Genomic DNA, 21,916 nt, shown 5'->3' with positions numbered 1-21,916 from the left:
CAAACCTAGACTTGTTTATGCTGCAACAGACACGCCCTGAGAACACAGTGCTTCAGCTGATGAGCAGAAACCACCAGAGAAAGGTAACATCCCAAGGGTCTCTTGATAGTCAGACCATGCTTAATACATTTTTTTTCTTAATGATTTATAATCTCTGCTCCGTACCATAGCTTTCATCCACAGTCAGTCCCAGGTAAGCCTTACCCCTTTTTATTCCACCTGGTACACATGCCTTGTTCCCTAAGCTAGAGCAGGCATTTTCAGTAAGAGTGACAGAGTCTTCAGTGGACCAGAGTGCAGTCCACGTGATGATTACTTCAACATTTCCTCTAGGACCTCCCAGTGCTTGAAGAGGCAAAACCTCAATGAAAGACACCAAGCTCCATGTGGTACATGCCAGTCAGTGACACAGGCAAAACAGTCCATGCCACAGAGAAAAATCTGTGTCCAGAAAGGAGTAAACTGCAGACATTGTTTTCCATCACTGGCCTTTAGGCACTGCAGGGTTTCACTTGAAGACCTCACAGCTGTGTGACTGTACACAGTCTATCTAAAGAAAATGTGCTTTCAGGACACCAAATTCTCCATCTCTGGCTTCCACCCACACTGTGACCCAGAAGACAAAAGGGCAGAAATACATCCTAAGAGAGATTCCAAGCCCTCCTGCATAAGGGCTTTTCCCTGGGTGCACACAGAGTACATACTGATCAAAGAACTTCTGCCTACTTCTGCCACCGAATCACTAGAAATACAGTATCTCCTTGTCCAAATGACACAGCCTGTTCCACATCCCTGCATCCAGCCTTTCCTAAACCTAACACTTAAGATGCACGGCAGAACTGTACTGCTTTGTATTTCCCACTTATAATCCCTCTGATGTTGTCTTTCTTTCAATTTTAGAACAGGGAACAAAAAAATACAGGTTCTGACAACTTGACAATTTTTCCACTGTTTCTGCACTATGGGATTAGTGCAGGTCCCTATGGCAACACCAAGGACAGACTTAGGGGGAAGCACTCAGAGCCTTGCAAGGTTCTCCTCCGTGCCAACTCAAAAGCCACAGCAGGCTGCAGTAACTGTGGCCAGGAGCCAAAACTCTACCTGCACAAGGGACTTGATGCTGAAATTCCCACTGGAGAACAAGGAACTGTGAAGGCTGAATGAATTTGTCCTCTTTCCCACCTGTATACACAAAATACGGCTGTGTGTGACAAGAACAGCATCACTGCTGCCTGGGATAAAAGTTTCCATCTGGAACAACTTTACGCTAGTGTGACTTGTGTCTGCCTTTTCTTTTCACCAGGGATCTTATGGTACGTTATTAATAAAAAACAAAGAAGCACGAGGAGCAACATGACAAAGCATAGATAAGAAAAAGAAAAAGGGACAGGTGAAGCAAAAGGACATGAGGATAAAAAAGGACAAAAGCAAAAGGTATGATTTCTCAAAATCCAAGGGAAAGGACATCACTTCTGGATCACATTAAAGACAGGGAGGGAAAAGAAGACAATGAATAAGGAGAGATACAGAAAGGCAGAGAAAGAGTAGAAGACAGACAAGCACCAGGCAGGTCCATGTTTGCAGAACCGTGCCCTGCCAGGTCCCAGCATCCAGATCTGGACAGAGCTTTTCTACCCAGGTTTTCCCAAACTCCTCATCTTCCTCTACAGGGGATAAAGAGCACGAGCCCCAAGATGGACACAAATACAAATGTTTTATGAATCTGGGATTAAACAATTTTTGGGTTGGGATTATTTTCGGAAGGACCTCACAGAAGGTCTGAGTGTCATCAAAACTGGTACCACATGCTACAGTGACCAGGCTTAGCACATCAGTTCCTTACAGAGGAGATTCTTCCTACTATTATTTTCCCTTATTGACTTTTTGTAGTTTTTTTTTTATTTAGTTGAGGGAAATCTATGAAAATATGGTTGGCATTTATATTGGAAACAACTTGCATGCACAAAATAGACATATATTTGTAACAAAGAAAAGGAAAAAAAATAAAAAAAGAAGACCTGGCAAAACAAAAGAACCAAGCTAAGAAAGATAATCAAAGTTGCCAAGCTTAAAAGAGAGTCATCAGGTACTTTAATTAAAGAAGGATTAAATTTCTCCCCCTTCTTTGAAGTTTAGCAGCAGGAAACTTTAACAGGGCAGGAAAGAAATTCCCTGCAAGGCAATAACGTGTAGTTTGTTTGGAATGTGCATGAGACTAATTTAAGGACTGATGGTGAAATAAATTTTCACAAGTTAAAAAACAGAGGGGGAAACTACAGGAAGCAGATGGTGAAAGTTGATGAAATGCATGATAAGCGTATTAATCTTTAGGAGATGTTTAATATGCATATCGTTATCTTGTTTGCTTTTAGGCCTAGGGAAAGACATTTCATCTGAAAAAGAATACTTCAGAAGGAAGACATACGCTCACTGTGGCCTAAACAATTTTCGGATTCTGCTCTTCCTCCAGTCTTTCTTGATGCGTTTCCATTTTTTTCAACCACTCCATGCATGCAGTATCTGCAAAGCTCAGTTCTTGACCCTTCCCAATTTCCAATCACTCAACCACATCTCAGAGCTCTTTTTGGCCCAATTTGTTCCCTCCTTGATCTCTGCTCCCCAGAGGGATTTCTGTATCAGTCAACTTTGTGATTCAGCAAGGAAAGGTCTTAAGCAAAACAGGAACCAGAAAATAGCACAGGAGGTCCCACAACCTTCTTGCACATTCCACTGCAAATCCATCCACTCAGTAGATCATTGTGTCAGTCCACAGCATTAACCTCACTGAGAGAAAGCTCAAAGCTTTTCAGGAATTGAAACGGCCAGACTGTATACAAAACATAGAATTTACCCATATGAGAATGTAAGAATACTTTCATTAAATAAGTTTTCCTTTTATGGCAGTTTAAGCAGCAGATATTCTCCTCTGCCAAATGTGTTTTCTTCAGAATTTTTTAAGCCTCAGCTTGGGGGAGAAAACATTCTTTGAAAAATCTCCCCTCCTAATTTTCCACCAGTGCACATATGAGAAACAAGAACAAGCACACATTACCAAATACATTTTCTTTAATGTGTTTTCAGTTCTTCCCATTTTGATGACTCTCATGTTGCTATCAGTGACCATAAATGAAAGTTCAGGATACCTACCTGCAAGGCACAACTCTGTGCTGGACTTCTCCCTAACGAGCAAAGGGGTCAGACAAATACAGACTGCAGCTGACTTTTTATGGTATCAGAGCAGTCACAAGAACGGTGAAAATAGAAGCATGCAGATTTACCTGGAGAACCTGCTGCTAACAACTCTGTTCTGCTGACAACAAAGGTACGAGACAGGGACAAGGGAACTAGAAGAGGGAGAGAAAAAGGATGAGATCACGACCAGAAAGGCGGCAGCTATCCACACTCGACAGGGGAAGGAGCCAATTGACATTGAAGAACTAAAACCAAAAGTGCAAATCAACTGTGAAAAAGTAAAGGGTTAAAACAAAAGTAAAACTAAAAAAGACAATCAAACAATTTTAAGAATAAACCAAAAAACAAGGCTAAAGAATCAGAGTGAACAATTTTCACTTGATAATTTAAATTGTTATCCAGCACAGAACAGTCCATCAAGGTACATTTAGTTTTGAAATAGTTCAAAAGGAGCAGTGGTGCCCACTCCAGCCTGGAAGGCAAGAGTTAAAAAAAGCCATTAAGCATTCAGAGGTGCTCTTCCTTATGGGAGCCAGACAAATAATATAAATAAAATCAAAAGACACTTCACAGTTCTTCAAGTTTTCAATAAAATGTCGAGTGAGGCTGTGATTCTCCAAGCTCATCCCTTTTGGGATGGTGACTGTACTGCTTGCTCACCGTTACTGCAAATCCCTCCCCAGCTACAGTTGAAGAAAAAACCTTCACTCTTTCCTTGGGTTTTTGGTTTGTTTGTTTATTTTCTGTGTTTTTGTTTGCAGGGTTCTTTGCTTTTTTTGTTGTTTGGTTTCTTTTTAGTGTTTTATTCTCCTCTTATTGGCTTCATCTTCCAGGTGGGGAGATTAGGCACACGAAGTGTAATTAGGACATACAAAACAAGAGTTTTCTCTTGTTCTGCAATGACTTTCACTGAGCTTTCCTGTCTATACAGAGCAACAGGAATTTATTTTTATGAGCTCATCTTAACAGAAATCTCAGGATGCTGCAAGACATCATAAACCAAATTCCCTAAACCTGGAGGGAAAACCAACAAAATGAGGGATTTGCTACAGGTAAAAGCCAATCCGTTGAAGGTAAACAAATCCAAGACTGGCTGAGATTAATTTAAAATAGTGCACATCCTTAAGTGTGACATGACAAAATCTAAGATGGATTTCAGGGCACACAAAGAGGAGACCATCTGACTTGATAGCACTTGGGGCAACTGGCACGGTTGTGGGGAGAGTCAGCAACACAAAAAAACCAAACCAAACAAACAAAAAAACCCAAAACATGAAAACACTCAACAGTGCTGGCAAAACAGAGATGCCACAGGAAATTTCCAAGAGCAGGTTTAGTAGGAGAAGGGACCATGTCTACCCCAGCTCCATGCCTGGCCCACGTCGCAAAAGATGAGGGTATCACGCAGTTGTACACATGTCACAATTCCACGTGAACACCGTTGCCATCGCTGAGATAAAATCCAACCAGTGCTCTGCATGCTTTAAAATCTCTCAAACCTCAGAAGGCACAGGCTAGACTGACCAGACTGAAGCGCACATAATTAAGGAAGAATTAGTCTTGCCTGTAAAAGTGTGCTCACAGGTCCGAGAGAACTGTTACTGTTTGTAGAGTTTAACAAGGCTACACTCATCACTTACAAAATCACTTCCATTCCAACGCTGTTTGCTAATGGACGTACACGTAGGTACACAGACGTAAAGGGAGTGCTTGTGAGTGTACAGTTAAAGCAAGCTGCCTCTCAAGTGCAATATAAACCCTGCTATGACAGCAGGACAATTTCAGCATAAGAAATACCTCTCTCTGAAGCTGAGCAAGCAACTTTGGGTCAGCAGAAGGCCAACACCAGTACCAGTGCCCCAGTTCACCCAGTAGGGTTGTGAATTTCCAGTTGACGTTGAGATCTTAGTGGTGACACTGTTGGCATTAAAATACACCACCAAATACTGAAATGCAGCATTGGAGCCTACTCTTGGTGGATTACATGATAATTCCCCAATCTCCACAGGTGGGATGTGGCTGCCGCTTGTGTGCTGGGAACCAGCTCACATCTCACCCTCAGACATCACCTCTTCTCCCTCACTGATTTCTTGGTTACATTTCCACACAGGCTGACAGGAGCCATCATTTTTCTGGCACTGCTGCCCTCCTTTTCCTCAAGAGAGCTTTAGAAACAAGACCGGTAAAGAGAACCATCCCCAGATTACAGGCTGTTGTTCCTAGCACCACTAGATGTCCCTCTGCCACTAATTACTTATTCTTGTTAATTCACTGTTACCCTACCACTGCCACGAGCAAAACTACAAAGCTTTCCACCAGTACCAACCACATCCCTCGCTAAGGCCAACACTCACATCCTCTGGGAGCTGGCAAGCTGCTGCCAGCTGCTGGGTTCCACCAGGGACACTGTGCCAGGTAGGCAGCTTTGCTGGCAAGGAGGCACCATTCACATCAGCCCCTTGGACACAGCAGGGCAGGATTGTGCAGGAGCATGTTCCAGAAGCAGAAGGTGAGAGGACATACCTGGTGATGCTGTGAGGGCCATCACCCCATAGTAGGAAAAAGCACCAGCTTCAAACTTCATCCCCTCTTTCCCAGCCTCCACTTCCACTTTCCCCTGTTAAGGAAAAGGAGAGAGAGCTGCAATTAAAAGGGACCACTGGTCTCAAGGCACAAGACCAGACTTGAGCCCTGAAAGACACTTTTGTCTGACATCCCTAAGCAGTGTCACGGTCCCTTCAGTTTGTAATGGTGCCTCAACAGGGACAGACCCTGAAGGGCAACAGGTTTTTTTGCCCTGAGCTCCCCTGGTCTTTGGTGCCCTGCAGCAGCGTAAATCTCTGCAGAGGAAAGGATCACCACACAGCTTCAGGTTGGTACTACTGCCCTGCTCCAAGTGCTGTCAGGCTGCTTTCCCTTGATGCAGAGTTAAAAAATACTCCTCCAGGAGCACAGCAAACTTATATGTAGCACAGTCATCTGGGATCTTGAGACACAGAGACATTCTGGGCCACAGCTCACATTCACACGAAGTCCCCTCTAACACAAACATAGGAAAGGAAAATGGGAGACAACATGCAAGGAGGTTGTCTGCAATTCCCATAGGAACAAAGCCCTTATTCCTGGAGGATCAGCCTTGGGGCTACTTTGGTCTTCTTGGTTTCTAGCAGTTTTCCATACTTCAGCACCTGTAACTTCAGATCCTGCTCTTTCACAGAGTCTTACCTACAAAGGACTCTCAGTGCTTCCCAAACTGTACAAAACTACACTACCATGCAAACGGCACCTGTTTCTGTTGTAGGCTAAACCAAATGTTTATCATGTCCTACGCAGGACTGCAGAACAGAACCCCCCATGTCAAACATAGTTGTAAATGTGCCAGTTACTCTGGTATACAAGCAGCCAGAAATAACTGGCTTCTTAGTGAGGTCTGGTTTCCACATCCACCCATCCTTGCTAGTACTGAGACTCACAGCACATCACTGCAGACAGAAGAAATCTCATGAAGCTTTCAGGCTGAACTACACAAAAGCTGGAATTTCAGGCAAACAACATAATTACCTGCAATGCTTTCCCTCTGTTTAAGCTGGAAAGGGCAGACAGACTGCCCATCCCAGGTGTACTAAGAAGACTGAACATCACCCGGATGCAATCAGGTCAAAAAGAGTCTAAAAGGTAGAATTTATTTCTGCTTTTATTTCATTAAGGTGAATTTAGAATAAACAATCATGCCTTTAAATTTACAATACTGGACCGGGGCAGAAAGAGGTGGCAATGAACTCATCCTGCATGAACCCTGATACCAAGTCCATTTGTCTAACTGTCCCAGATGAGAAAACCCATAAAATCTGCCTAGCAGGAAGAGAGTGCCCAGCTCACAAATCCACTTTCCTGCTATCACAAGCAACAACTTCATATAATCCCTTTTAAAACCAATTTCACTCCACAACACAAATAAGTAGCTTATTTCTTCATTATAAACCTTCCAGAAGGTACGATTTAGAGATCCAGGCAAAAACTGGTTACACACAAGAAGAATATACATTTAATTGTGTACTGGCATACATTTACTGTGAAGGCATTCTTGGTCCCTTAATGTGAGAGAATAAGTCCAAGTCCGTTTAACTAACAAAAGCAGAGTATTTATCCCCTCTTGATCCTGGCAGAACCAACCTAGTTACCATTTTTATAGCATGTACCTCCTGCAACACTCCCTTTCCCAAATGCATTATAGACCTGGCACACTGTGTTTGCTAAATATTTATTGACCGTAGAATAGCTCAGAAAGAACTGATTGTTCTTTTTGTATTGCCCATGTCCTCCATTTACATCTTTGCAGCATTACATCAGGAGCATTATCTTGCCTCTGGAATATTTCAGATCGCAACAATTCAGCCCATAAGAAAGAGCAGTTAAAGAGTTACAGTGGCTCCTCAAACTCTTGAAAAAACTGATCCTTTTAAAAAAGAGAATTACACTGAATCCAAAATATAATATTCTGGTGCTTTCTTAACTGTTTATCATTGACAGTGTTTAACTCCCCACAACTTTCTCTTTTTAAGGCCATGTTAAGATTTCAAGCCCTGTGTTAAAGCTTTAGCTACAATCCTTGTACTTTTATAACCAAAACTGATTTTCAGTTAAGCAGGACGGAAACATAAGCACCTTTCCAGCACAATCTCTCTTGAAAGACTATTCCTGCTGAAATGGTGCTAGAGGGAAGTTTCTGTGTAAAGCTTTACTTAAGCTATTCAACCATTCCTGACAGGTATCAAAACCTGTACAGCAATCCTGTACAGAACATGCAGAAAACAGTCCTTCCACATCACCTAGGGCTCCAATCTAAGAACCACACAAGTGCAGGAACCTCAGGGTAGGGAAAGGGCTTGGATGCCAAGGTTCCCAGGGACTGAGAGCGCCCAGGGAATGCAGGAACCTTGGCAGGAGGTGGCATCAGTTCCGTAGATGGAACAAGGCCCCCACCAAAACCTGCACTTCTTGCAACACCTCAGGTACAGACTTCAAAATTGCACAGAAAAATGTCATTTCTCTAAACAGTCAAACTCCCAATGTCCCCTTTTGCAAAAGGGAAAAGCACAGTAGAGAAAACATTCTGGCCAAAGTCCTATGATGTGCCGTTTTTTGCAACCCTATTCTCCAAACAATGTCAGCTGCACACAGGGATGCCTTTGCATTGTCTATCCTACTGATACCGAAAGCATAAGTAATTTTCAACAGATGATTGGAAGTGGCAAGTGCTTTCTATCCTTCACAACTGGTTTAACTGAGGCTGAAAGCAGCTGCATGAGCTCTTCAAGGTTGGCATAAAGGAGGCAGGAGCAGTTCCCAGCAGCCATACTTCCCTTCCCATGTTTGAAAGAAGCCAAACTTCAACAACTAGAAGAGGCTCCCAAGAGAGGGATAAGTCAGGAGATAAAGGGTTTTGCAAATATCTACATAATCACACGTCTGACCTGTAAAATGAGAACAAAGTAGTCGACGGGCTTGTTTCGCTGGTAGAGGTAGTGTTCTGGGGCTTTCTTGTTCTTCTCATCGTATTTCAGCTCCTGGATGACGTTGGGATGTTTTAGCAGCCTGAGAAGGATCTTCTCTGACATCTGGGATGGACCAAATGCTTCTACTTCTATAACACAAGATACAATGTGGCATTACACCTCATATGCCTGGCAAGAAGTTAGTAATACTCATTAATAAGCATTTGTCTATAAAAGACACACAGATGCAGAGAGATCCATTATGGAATTGCAGGCTTCCTGTCTTTTGAGACTGTTAAATTTGTAAGGGGGGGAAAAAAACCCACAGTAACATCCCAACTTTCATTACTGAAGTATTTTTCAAAACAACCAAAAACCATGTCTTCATCTGAAAGGGAAAAGGACAGCTTTGCCCTCTTGAGAGTTCAGAGTCACAGTTGTAACGGCTCATTGCAGAGTTGCAAAAATGGAAGAGCTTTACAATTGGGGACAGAGAACCTCTGAATTTGTTTTTTTCCTTCCCTAAAAGTTATTAAAGTAACAGCATTTATTGCACTTAAATAAAACTTAAAAAAAAAATAAAAATTAATCACTGCTTGGGACCTAGAAAGTTGCTCTAGATAGATGTTCTACATAAATCAGACACAACTGGGGCTGCCACGGTTCATATGGGAAGAGCTACTCAAAGTGAGAGATAGTGCAGGTCAGTTCAAACCACATGGGATTAATTCCTGACACACAGAACACATTCTCTATCTACTTGATCTTCAGTGTTCCCAACAGGAGTTGTTTGAAGCAGAAAAGCTCATCCTTGTGTGGTAGAGTGAAGCCAGGGATGACGAGGTTTACACATGCAAATTGATAAGCTTTCCCAACACCTCATTTCAGAAAAAGGACCGTTATGACCCAGTACCTGTCATCTCCTAAAGATACTGTTCTCGATTTAGAACAGAGAAACCAAAACTGTATCTTTCATCTTATTTAGCAGTGGCTTCACAGACAGATCTGGATTTAAGATACACAATCCTTTCATCCACAAAATAAGTAGAGAAGCAGCACTGTAAGAGTATGTCTGTTGAGCAGGTGCTTAGGGAACTCCATCAAGTCTTGTACACTACATGAACAGTGCCTTGCTTGCTGTTAAATCCGCATCTTCCTGTTGAACTGCTTCCTTTCAAGAGGACATGCTCACGTGCACGTGAGCCGTAGGAGTCCGAGCTTTTTAAGGCATTACTGCCCCTCAGCTGAGATGTGATAACCGATCATGTACATTTTTCTTTCAACTCACAGAGGCAAAATAAAGCATGAAGGCAGACTAGGAGCACCTAGGCAGGCAGTTACTGCATCTTAGAGGAGGGGAAGTACTAATTTCCAACTGGAGCTGACAAACTTGAAACAAAAAAACTTTATAATTTTCCACCCGTGAATATACGTTGAACATAGCAGTGAAAGACACCCGTCTGAAAGGCATGAGTGTGAGAAGTCTTTATATGTCAAAGAGAGACAGCATGAGCAATAGGAAGGTATTTTTTCCACAAGCTCTCCTGTTAAAAGGTCTCATCTCTGAGGTGAAGGGATCAACTGTACGACGAAAGGCAATATCAGCTGCAAGAAACCATTCAAGGCCCTGGCCTCTCCCTGTTTTAGCCCACCCAAGGGCTAAAACATCAAGGTGTTCTGGGATGGAGACAACTGTCCTCTGAAACCTGAAGTCATCAACGGAGGTCACACAAGCCAGACAGAAATCCATTTTAAAGAGTGCAGTTCAATCACCTGTGCAGTCTGCATTAAATGTGTCAGGAGTTTTTCACTTGGAGTCAGAAAGTCTCATGGAACAGGTTTAGACCTTCCTGCAAAAAGTCCAGCATCTCTTTCTGGAGAAGGCGCCAGAGTGCAATTACAGTCAGCTGGCCAGTGGTATCGAGTCCTCTTTGATTTGTTCCCTGAGCTCTTCCTAATGGGGTGTACTTGCTAGTCGTTAATCTGACGGACTCTAGACATGCAGTGCGGCACTTGGCATTCATCCTTACCTTTCAGACCAATTTAAAGTTACTGGTCCACCCCTGGTATATGTCTCAGAGGGTTCATGCCGACACTGAACACAGGAGAGGAGAGAATTTAAAAAGAAAAACACAACAGTGGCATTATTTGTCACCCCACAATCCAGCCTCCCTTCCCGCCTATACTGTCCCACCCACCTCACCGGCCTTTGCTCACAAACTGCCTCCGAGGCTCTGGCACGATTGCAAAAAAAGATAACCCTCACTTGCCTGTTGCCAGGAACCGGTGCATTGCCAGGAGGAGCTGCGGTGAAATTTTAACCTTCATCTCGCTGTCTGTCTGCTTGAAGGCAGAGAAGTCCTGCTTCCTGTCCCGATGAGCTACTTTCTTTTTCGTCTTGTTATCAGCTGGGGAAGGGAGGGTGGGAAAAGAAAGGAAGGAAGCGATTTCTGTTAGAACGGGGTCCAATACGAACCACACTGTCTGGAGTCAGCCAGGATGGCCACCCAGAGCACAGGGTGCTGGCAGACCCCTCTGCAAAGCCCTACTCATCAGTACGCAGCACAAACCAGAAACGACCGGTGAGCTGTGAAGCTGTGGGGCCCTGTCCTGCAGAGCCCATCATCCACAGCCTCTGTCAGCCTGATGGGGGAAAGTCTCGGAGAGCAGCTCTGCACGTTACATGTGAAGTGTGTGTGCATTTCCAGGTGGGGAAGAGGAGTCCTGCTCAGTGTTACTAAAGATCTAAAGGTGTTGTTTTGCAAAAATAGCTGTGATAGCTGCTTTTTCCAAATATGTTCCCTAGAAAATTCCCAGCAAGTACACAGAGGAAATATGAAATAACTTATTTCTTATGCTGTACCACAGCTTCATTGACTCTTCATAACTGCGGCAAAATCCACACGCCTTTGGTTGAAGTAATTCCCAGTGTCTAGAATATGCAGTTTCTTTTGTCCTGTCCAAACATCAGCAAAGGCTGGCAAAGTGTACAGCCCGAAGGTGGGAGACTTAATTCATCTGTGTCTTAAAGGAGGCTCTGTGGTGGGGAATCCTCATTTGTGAAAAACAACATGAAAGAGACACAAACAACCCAGCAATTGTCATCCACCCACTGAGCTAATCTGCCCAAATGTTTAAGAAACCAGGTAAGCAGAGAGCTACAGGTTTGTTGGAGTATGGTATACATCAATTCCAGGGAGAAGAGGTCTCTGCTTAGATGGCAGGGTCTTGCTCTTCTCTGCTGACACGGTGGCAGTGTCTATAAGCAGCAGAATACTGTCAAATAGCTCTGAGCTCCACTGTATAGTGCAGGAAATCCAAGTGTTGAGGCAATTCCTGTGAGCCCCTCAGAGTTGAGGCACGGCTCAGGTTCCAGGGCCTCAGCAGGGAAAAATCCTGAGAACACCACATCTACTTGTCTATCAGACCCTTAGTCAATTGGTTTAAAGTGACTGTACTTTTCAGGGACCACAGGTAATTCTGGTACATTGATTCACTGCAGACAATTTGGGCAAGCACACGAAGAGGTGTAGGTGAAGCTGAGACTGAAACTTCGCACATACTCCCAGGTGCATGTTGCCAGATTTCGGGTTATACATGCAAAGATGATTAAAGTGATGCACTGTAGCAAGGAAGCTCCTGAGATCTGAAGTCCTTTACACGTCCAAATATATTCTACAGACTACATAAATCTCAGAGTGGTGGAGTTTGAGGATTGAAAATGCACATTACCGGTAATTTATACGTTTCTAGATTTTCCCAAGTCACCTAGTCTTTTAGATATGAATACATTTAGATCGTCAACTTCCCATGGACAAGCCTGTACTACAGGACTATCACAGACTAAACTGCAATACCATACTGATAGTAACTTACCAAGTCTGGATATCTTGAGCTTATTCTGTGAGCAGTGCAAATCAGAAAATTTGAGATACTTGCTCCCAAGCGCATGGAGAGGAACGATGATGACCCATACCCTTTTTCTTTTTTTGAAACCAGAAGCCTTTTACCCTAGTGGTACTTTATCCAGGACTTTGGCTACATCAGGGACCACACCTTCTCTTCCAAAAGCAGGAATAGAAACCACTCAAGGGAGTGGCTACAGACTAAAAACAATCCCTGCCTTAGAAACATAGTCTGAGACAGAACTTATCTTGAAGTTACAGGAAAGATGGATACCAAAGCAATAGAAAGTGAAGAGGAGAAAAGTCCCCTAGCCGTAATAGGTAAGAAGAATAGAAACTTTGCTTTTTCTGAAAAGCTCAGAGAATGTTATTTTTGAAGTGCTGTACCTAAGAGGCTTTCAACACAAGGAGTTCCATCATTGCTCTGTTCAGGGAGGCAAAAATCACCACAAGTACAAGTTTAGGCCCTGGGACAGGGAAACATCTCTGTGCATCTCCTGTGGATAAGGTGTACCTCTGCAGGCTTCACACTGCATTTTTGGCACCTGAAAACAGGGCCAGCACCACACATGGGGAAAATGCCTTAAATCTTTCTGTCTGTATCAGTCATCAAGGTAAAAGACCCAGGTTCTAAATCAAATGATGGGTGATTTCAACTCCTCCTACTTTTTCCTTGGCAGGTTATCCAGAAATCTTCCCTCAAGAAAAATGTTACACAGTGAGAGCAGAGCCACATGGCTTAAAGCCACTATCTTGGCTTATTTTTGCAAGGGATGGTCTTAAATTGTTCTTCACTGTCCAAACAACTTTTGAGCTTCTTGTAACAGATAGGAACCAGGGATTGGATTATGACAGACGTAACTGAATATGGACCAGGTATTTCCTGCCTGTCCCTTCTACAGTAAGTGAGATGGAGACACAGGCACTGAAATTATCTTGGCACGCTGAAGTGATCTCTGCTTACAGAGTGCTGTGACGCTGTTTGGTTCTGCAACATGAACAGTGCAATGCATGAGAGATATTCTCACTATAACTTTTGGTGAGATATCAACACATATTGCAACCATCTTCAGTAATTTCTGGGAATACTTAGACTTTTCCTTCAAATCAAAGGCAACAAGAGCTTCTGATGAGTGAGAGAACTCAAGAGGAGTGATTCAAATACAATTAAGACTGTGATCTCTCTTGTAATATTTCTGAACTTTGAGGCCTGATGCATAACATGAAAAATGATTGCACAGACTTCCCTGAAGGAGCCAGCTACAGAACAGGGAGTTCAATCCTCAGATCACCAATTCAGTTGGATGGGCAGGCAGGCTGCAGGCTGACAGGTCCTGCAAATGCACCGAGGCAATGTTCTAGGAAAGTTCCTATTCTCCTCCTGAGCTCTTTGTCTTTAGGACAAAGGACACATCTGCAGTGAGATCCAGACAAGCCAAAGAGGACAAAAATATTTTATCAAATGGACATGTGGTTCTGTCCAGCACACAAGAACTGTACAAGGACAGAGACAAGCAACTGCTTGAGATGGACATTTATCAGATACTCCAGGAAAACAAGGTACAGTTCCCAGAGGACTAGACTTGTCCATAGTCGGTACCAGGATGTCTAGTGCAGGCAGTCAGAGGTAGGGGCCAGAGTCTCACTCTGCACACCTGATGTCCTCCTCTCCCTCATGCTCTCAGTGATGTTCACACTCAGGTTGACAGCCTATGCCCCACACACTGCACAGGGCTTTTTAAGCCTGTGAGATTATTTCGTTTTAAAAGAAAGGTTTGGGAACTAAGTTGGTTTTGTCAGTTCTTTTTGTCCCTAGCTGGGAAAGCCAAGTTTCCCTGTGTATCACTCCTTTTTAAGCAACTGAAAGTCAGTGGGACAAAACCTGAAGCACTTTAACAGCCTAACATTGTTTCCCATAAGGATGCAGCTCCTTCAGCCTATGGGTGCTAGACAGCAGAAGGTTAGCAAGTCCATAGTCCTAATGGTAAAAGCACTATTTTCTAACTGTCAATCACCTTGGTGTATCGAAAGATTAGATTCCAGCTATTGAAAGCTCTGTTCTCCTGACGTAGGATACCGATGTACACCAAGCTAGGATCTGTAGGTCTTGCCAGACAAACTGGTGTTGCATAACCTTTTCTACATTGCTACACTTTCACTGGATGACAGTGGAAATAACAGGGCAAACAATTTTTATTTCCATAGCTCCACAGTTTAAATGGGAGAAGTGATACACATATCAAAAGAAGTGTGACGAGCAGGTTCAGGGAGGTGATTCTCTCCCCTCCATTCTGCTCTTGTGAGATCCCACCTGGAGCACTGTGTTCAACTCCAGGGTCCCCAACACAAGAAAGGCATCAACCTGTTGGACCAAGCCCAGAGGAGGCCACTAAGATGATCACACGGCTGAAGCACCTCTCCTATGAAGACAGGCTGAGAGAGCTGGGGCTGTTCAACCTGGAGAAGAGAAGGTTCGGGGGAGACCTTATAGTACTTTCCAGTATCTAAAGGGAGCTTACAAGGAAGTCGAAGAAGGACTTTTCACAAGAGCATGCAGGGATAGGACAAGTGTGAATGGCCTTAAACTGAAGGTAGGTAAGTTCAGATTAAACATTTGGAAGAAATTCTTCCCTCTGAGGGCACTGGAACAGGTTGCCCAGAGAGGTTGTGGACTCCTCATTCCCAGAAGACAAGGCTGGATGGGGCCCTGAGTCCCCCAGTCCCTATCCATGATAGGGGCGTTGGAATGAGATGATCTTTAAGGTTCCTTTCAACCCCAATCATTCTATGATTCCATATATTTAACCTACCTGTTTCAACAGTTGTTTGGAAATAGAAGTGTTTGGTAAGATGGGATCCTCCCCTCAGAGAAGCAACTTCCCAAGGCTAAAAAAAATTCATTAGGTGAAAGCTGTAGAGAGCTGCACTGCTGCAGCTGCCAACGGATGGACCCCAGCCTGGCACAGAATGTCCCTGCAGCACGGCCTGGCCGGGGGTCCTGCTTGCTGAGACACACAGCTGAACAGCACAGGAGTGGGGACATACAGATTCTGTAAGATGATGCTTACAACCAGCCTCTTCATCCACAACATGCAGAACACATGCACAAGGGTGTGTTAAGATATTTCAGTTGTAGAAAAATCCTAGATTTTACTTGAGGCAAGCCACCTCTGAATCTGTATGCATGAAAAATAGCAGGATTCCAGTTGCACTAAGGTGATGATTAAACTTGCCTTCAAGCAGAAAGAGCTAAATAAGACAGGTCATCAGTCAAACCTGGATCAGAAGGGTGAACAAGCAGTCCATGCAGTCTGAGGCCAACACAGAACACAAAGCTTTCTCTACTGGGCCTCTGAGAAGGTTGCGAAATGCTCTCCCACCATGACTAGAGCCGTGGGAGTGCAGGACAGATTCCTGTAGTGTGCCAACCATGAAAGAAATGCTCCAACTTTCCAATACTAAGAGCCAAACACAGAGACCACTCTTCGTGACACCGGTTGAGATGCAGTCAGAGTCATCCACCTGTGTCATGACAGAAACCTCTGCTCTCCACCCCCTTCAGCATTCCCTATACAAAGTCTCATGCTCAGAAGTACTCAGTCTACCCAGATGCTGAAGGGTCAGACATATTTAATACCTTTTTGTGTTCCCATCTTCTGCTTGCTCTCAACATCTCTGCAAGCCAGAAGACATGGTAGAATAGAGCCATCTGAAGAAATACATTTATGTGGCAAGCAACCTCCAGAAGTTCAGCTGCAGAGCCTCAGCACTGAGAGCAGCTTTCAGCAAAAACTGTAAATACACTATTGTTTCTACTCTAATGCAGTTCAAATAGGTTTTCATGGAAACAACAGAAAGGCACAGCTCCAACACCAAGGTCAGCCATTTTATCAAATTTCAAGTTTCCATCAAAGCAAAACAAAACATTTCTAAAACTTCAGAACAAAGTGTAACAGCGCTGCCAAAATTTTTCATAACGTCTAATTTTAAGTAAACACCTAGTACAGGGCAAATCAGTCCAAGGGTTTCAAGTTGGCTTGATCTGAGCTGAGCAAGGCAGCTTGATCTAATAATGAACAGCATCAGAGATGGGGTTACTAGCCCCAACACTCTGATATCAACACCAAAAATGAGCTGACTTAAGACATCATGGACAATAAAGTACCTTCAGTGAATCCAAAGTATGTTTGCATTGTTCCCATCACTACACCAGCTGGAGGTGGTTACAGCACCTCAATCTGCCCAAATCCAAAATCTGTTTGTTAAACTTTCTGTGATCCTCACAGCTTCTAAGGATTTCTGCTCCCTCCCTTACTGTTACAGTTTCCTTCAATCTAAGCAGTGGAATGAACTTCAGTACCTCATAGAGAAATTATGAATTAGGAGTTCACCTCCACAGTACATAGCACGATTCACCCCCCAAAATTTTGTGCTTCCTCCAGGAAGCCTAGAAAGTTTCCTTCCTGTTCCGAACCAGGAATTTTCAATAGTAAAACCTTCCCATGAAGGAGAGTTTCAAGTGAACTCAATGTTCACCAACTCTATTTTGTTAATCTAGGAAGCCTTCAGATAGCAAAATTAAATTCCCATTTCCTTGCTCTCTAACATGCTATTAATGGACAAAGCTTTTTTTGTCCTGAAGAACAACATGGTATAATCTATGTGTTTTCTCTTAACAAACTTGGGGGGGGAAACATTGAAAACCATATGGGGTGTCTTCATTCAGTAACACGAAAACACCTCAAAGGTAGACAAAGATAGGATCTTTTTAGAGTATAAAAGAAAGTCTGAATTCAGCCTGCAAAAGCATTATGCTGTAACTGATTAGCCCAACAATTCATTTGCGAAGGTATGAAAAGAAATCAATACTAACTGGACCTCTGTGATTTGTATACTGATTAGACTGTTCAGCATATCGCAAAACACAACTGTGATTTACACGAACCTTTGGGCACATAAATACTGGTAAAATACTAACCAGCAACAGAAAGCAGTTCAGGCAAAAACAAGTAGAAGTATGTCTACCCCTGAGTGTCAAGTGCTCATCAGGAATTTGGCTTGGAGGGAAGACAGAAGATGCTTGCGTTGGCCTGAAAAAGATGCTGTAGAAACATTCCAATTCCTTTCAATGAGGAAAGAAGAAGAAAGCAAAGGACAGCTGAAGAGTGTTAAAGATACTTAAAATTATTATTTCTACTATAATAGGATCTAAAGACATCCTTGTGCTGCACGCAAACACATAGTAAAAAATAGCATCTGCCAGCAAGTGATCAAAATACAGATAAGACATATGAAGAATGACAGAAAGGAAGTCCTGTACGCACAGGCCAGATTGTGCAGATGGGAAGAGAAGCAAAGACACTTTAGATAACTGGTCAAAGACCAGATAAACTCTAATCTGGGAAAGAAAAGGGTCCAGATCTCTCAAGTCCCAGGTAATGGTTGACCTACAGCATTGTGTCCCTCAACATATGTTAACACAAGGAAGGAAGGAGCTGCACTGATTGATAAAAACAGGCATTTAGGACATGCTGGTTTTCGGCCCTGAAGAAGACTTTCCATTCTCTGGAATTCTGAATGAATAACAGAGAGAGATTCTAAAGAGACTCCTTTCCTCTTCCTCAAGGCATGGTATTTGCCTGCCTTCTTGCTAACGTATGGTAGTACCTGGACTACAGACCCTTGAGACAGAGAGAAGATGGGGGAAAGCGAGTACCATAACAGAAAGGTTTAACAAGGCCACAGTGGTGGAGAATAGGTAGCAGGAGAGAAGAGACTGCTGCAGATGCAAACCTCCTTGATGAAAAGGTCAAATAAAGACACTTGTCCTGTTTCTGAATTAATACAGCATAAAGCAGTTAGGTACCCATACTGTAAAACCAAAAACTGCTTCAACCACTTGAGGGATCTGCAGGTCATTTTGTTAAGGAAACTTCCTTAACAATTTGACCATTAAGATTTTAAATCAGCAACATAACATCTCTCAAAACACAGCTATAAACACAGTTGCTGCTGGATGGAGTCTTCTGTCTCATCCATAAACAAATTGCAAATATTTCTACTCACTGTATAGATCTGTTTCGTCCAGAATTTCAGACTTGATGATCTCTTCAATCACATCTTCTAAAGTGACAATTCCCAGAACTTCATAAAAAGGATCCCCTTCTCCTTCATTGTTTACTCTTTGTACTATAGCCAGGTGAGACTTGCCTGCAAGGAGACAGATCAGCAATTCAGACATTTCAGAAATTCCTGAATGATCAGAAATTATAGCAGAACTATAGACACACAGGCATAAATAAAAGACAAAAAGGTTGGTGTCAGGTTTTATGAAAAAAGGTGCAAAGTTTAACAGATGCTTGAAATCATAATCTGGTTTATGTCTGAGATACACATTCCTGGGTCACATAAATCCACCTAATGCACTAAAAGAGAACAACTAAAGAGATGAGTGTTCCCATTCTAATGTCTTTCCCAGCAAAACAGTCACCCTGGTATTGAATTCATTATATTATCTTGTTGACAGTTGTTCCACTTCTTGTCTCATGCACTGGCAGAGGAAGGGCAGACTGGAGCACTCCTTTGCAGTGAGGTCCCGTAGATGTTCTCCTCAAGCTTGGAAACAACAGCAACAATGGCCAAACCACAGAAGCATGGGGACAGGGCAGAGCTGGGGAGAAGGGGTCAGCCCAATCCATCAGTTTCTCTTTTTCTCCTCCATTCCTCAAAAATAATTTATTTATGTATCCCTCCATATGGAGGGGGGACAACTTATTTTGGAATTAATTAACTAAAATATCCAAAGTGACAGTGTCTGATCAACAAAGAGAAAAGCTGAGATATACTAGTGACTCTGAAGATCCCTGAGCTGTGCATCATTTGCAGTGAATTCCTAAATTCCTTTGTGCCACAAGGAATAATGATGATGACAATATTATTATGACCCTTCAAATCGGCTTTGATACCCTTGGTTGCCATTTCCCTGACTGCCACTGAAAGTCAGTCTTTTGTAAAGCTGCATAAATAGTAACATGCATTATGCATTGAAAGGGTCACCAAATGCAAGTGGCATTTTGAAGTACTAATACAGCAGACATAAATATGCTTTCTGAATTATCAGGAGTTAAGCAACGTTGCCTCACATTCTTCTTTGCTGGTATCAAAAACGATACTTAATCCCCAATTGCGGAAGACAACCAAAATAGTCCAACTTTGCTTACACCCCCTTTATAGGCAATAATGTCTGCATGTTTTAAGATTCAGATTATTAGACTAACAAGCATTCAAACTATTTGAACCCAGACTTACTCATGCTTAAAGAATGAAAATATCCCGAACAAATTAGACAAGGGAGGAAAACTTATCAACTACTGATATAAACATTGCATCAGGTCAAGTCAATTCACTTTGGTAAGTTTTTCACATCTGCTTTCCCAGGGACCCAACATAAGCAGTTAAAAACAAATTCTTGGTGAATGTTGTCTGTCGAAAGTTAAATTCTTTTGCTATTCCCAGCTTGTGATCATTTAAAAGGAATTTTCCAAAGCAGGGTCTAATATTAGACTCAAAATGAAGTTTCCATTCCACTTAGGCGATATTCTCACCAAAGTAACTACTGCATAATCTGATTGTCTTGGAGCTACTCGTTTAGATGCAGATGGACATACTTTAAATACCAACTCCACAACACTGCTGAGTCTTATCTTGAGGAGACCTTATTCTACAGTGAATTAATAGAAAGATGATTTGTGATTTTTAAACTATCAATATGCATATTGTACTGAAAGTCTTTCACTGTGCCAGATTTTACAGGTTTTATTTCTTTGCATTACTTGCAAGACCTCCAGCTCTTTTTACCACTCAGTGAACTGCATTAAAATAAAAGGTGACTTCATAAAAATGTGAAAGAATTAAGTGTGGTTATTATTGCCGTTCCCCTATAATATATTACTCCAATTATATCCTTTCAGCATAACAATATTCAATAAAAACTGCGGTACAAAAATAACATTACACAGACAAAACAAATATTGCAATTTATTCCCCAGTGCCTGCTCAGATATTAGTATATTTGCTTGCAAGTCAAAAGGCATGGCTCCTTCCAGAACCATTTCTATCACAGAGCAGCTCATTAGCACATGCTTATTCAGATGCTAATTCCTCAGGATGACCATTCTCATACATTAGTAAATGGAAGATCTGTAGAAGTGGATTAAATTTAAAAAAAAAAAAAAAAACCAACCCAAAAGACAATGCTACCAACTTGGTGTTTCAGCTTTGATCAGAACCATCAAATTTGAGTCTTTTCCTCCACTTCTGTACTGCCTATCATAATGCTGAATTAGGTAATGAAATTTTAAATTTTGAAAAGAACAGTGGAGTTCTGGACACATCTACAAGCAATAGGAGAGACTTATGAAAATGGGACTGGGGAAGGACCTGAGCAGCTGGCAATATAATGAGAAGTTGGGCACAGGTTTCATCCACAAACCAGTTACATGCCCTTTCCAGCAGAGTGGTCCCCACCAAGAATTCAGGATCACTCAAATACATTATGCGCTCCTCATGTGAGTAGTTGATCCGAGCAACAGTACCTAATGTGAGACAAGTGACCAAAACCTGTACCAGCTACTGCCCTCTTAGACAAAGTGAGTATATCCAAACTCAGGCTGACACTAACCTTTCTTACCTCTTGACTGTCAAGTTTTCCTGTTCTGGACTTTAACAAACTCATCACTTTGTTGGGGTGAGAGGAACTGAAGCCAATGAAATTAGGCTGCCCCTAAAAGCCTGACTTTTGCTCCCAAGTCTTCTCTTTCCTTTCCATTGGCTCCAATGTTCATGTAGTGACTTGATGAGACAGACCAGATCCGAAAATTACATTTCTTGGGGGTTTGCAAGATAATTTTGACCTAGATGCAATAATTTGCCAGAATTCATCAGACAGTAGAACAAGCCCCAGAGCTGGTGATGGAGATATTACAAAGATGCATTCCCAGACTGGCTGCCCCCCTCAGACACAGATGACTGCAATATACTCTCCACGTATGGAAGTAGTCAAGGTAGAAAAGGCTAAAGGAAAAGCTAGTGGAGTGCAGACTTCTTTATACATCGTAAAAGAGCACAACACAGCATGTGCTCAGCTTTAAAAGTGGTCTGTGAGTAAAATAATGACTCCTCTGAGTGTTTGAAATAGAAATGGGCTACAACTTTATTCAAATACTTTATCAGGACACTGGTAATTGTTATACCATTTTATTCAACTGAGAAAGAGAGGTTTCAGCTTGTATTTTCCACTGCTAAGGACATATAATACATATCCAA

The 21,916-nt window shown here is 42.5% G+C and overlaps 1 protein-coding gene across 2 annotated transcripts in view; it reads right to left on the bottom strand.

The window, feature by feature from the left end:
* CNNM2 (cyclin and CBS domain divalent metal cation transport mediator 2) overlaps positions 1-21,916 on the bottom strand; it is a 119,480-nt gene that overhangs the window by 10,935 nt on the left and 86,629 nt on the right. The window contains exons 2-6 of one of the 2 annotated variants that reach the window (XM_027647915.1): positions 18,659-18,802; positions 10,958-11,095; positions 8,667-8,836; positions 5,716-5,809; positions 3,279-3,344 (exon numbers count right to left, since the gene is read on the bottom strand). In XM_027647915.1, coding sequence (XP_027503716.1) covers positions 3,279-3,344; positions 5,716-5,809; positions 8,667-8,836; positions 10,958-11,095; positions 18,659-18,802 — 612 coding nt within the window. The remainder of the gene's footprint in view (positions 1-3,278; positions 3,345-5,715; positions 5,810-8,666; positions 8,837-10,957; positions 11,096-18,658; positions 18,803-21,916) is intronic. The other variant, XM_027647916.1, reaches the window with a different exon arrangement.

This window comes from Corapipo altera, unplaced genomic scaffold (genome assembly GCF_003945725.1).
Source record: "Corapipo altera isolate COAL_440 unplaced genomic scaffold, ASM394572v1 56, whole genome shotgun sequence".
Classification (NCBI taxonomy): Eukaryota; Metazoa; Chordata; class Aves; order Passeriformes; family Pipridae; genus Corapipo; species Corapipo altera.
Note: the sequence above shows the minus strand (reverse complement) of the source record. Positions and strands in the feature narration are given on the sequence as shown.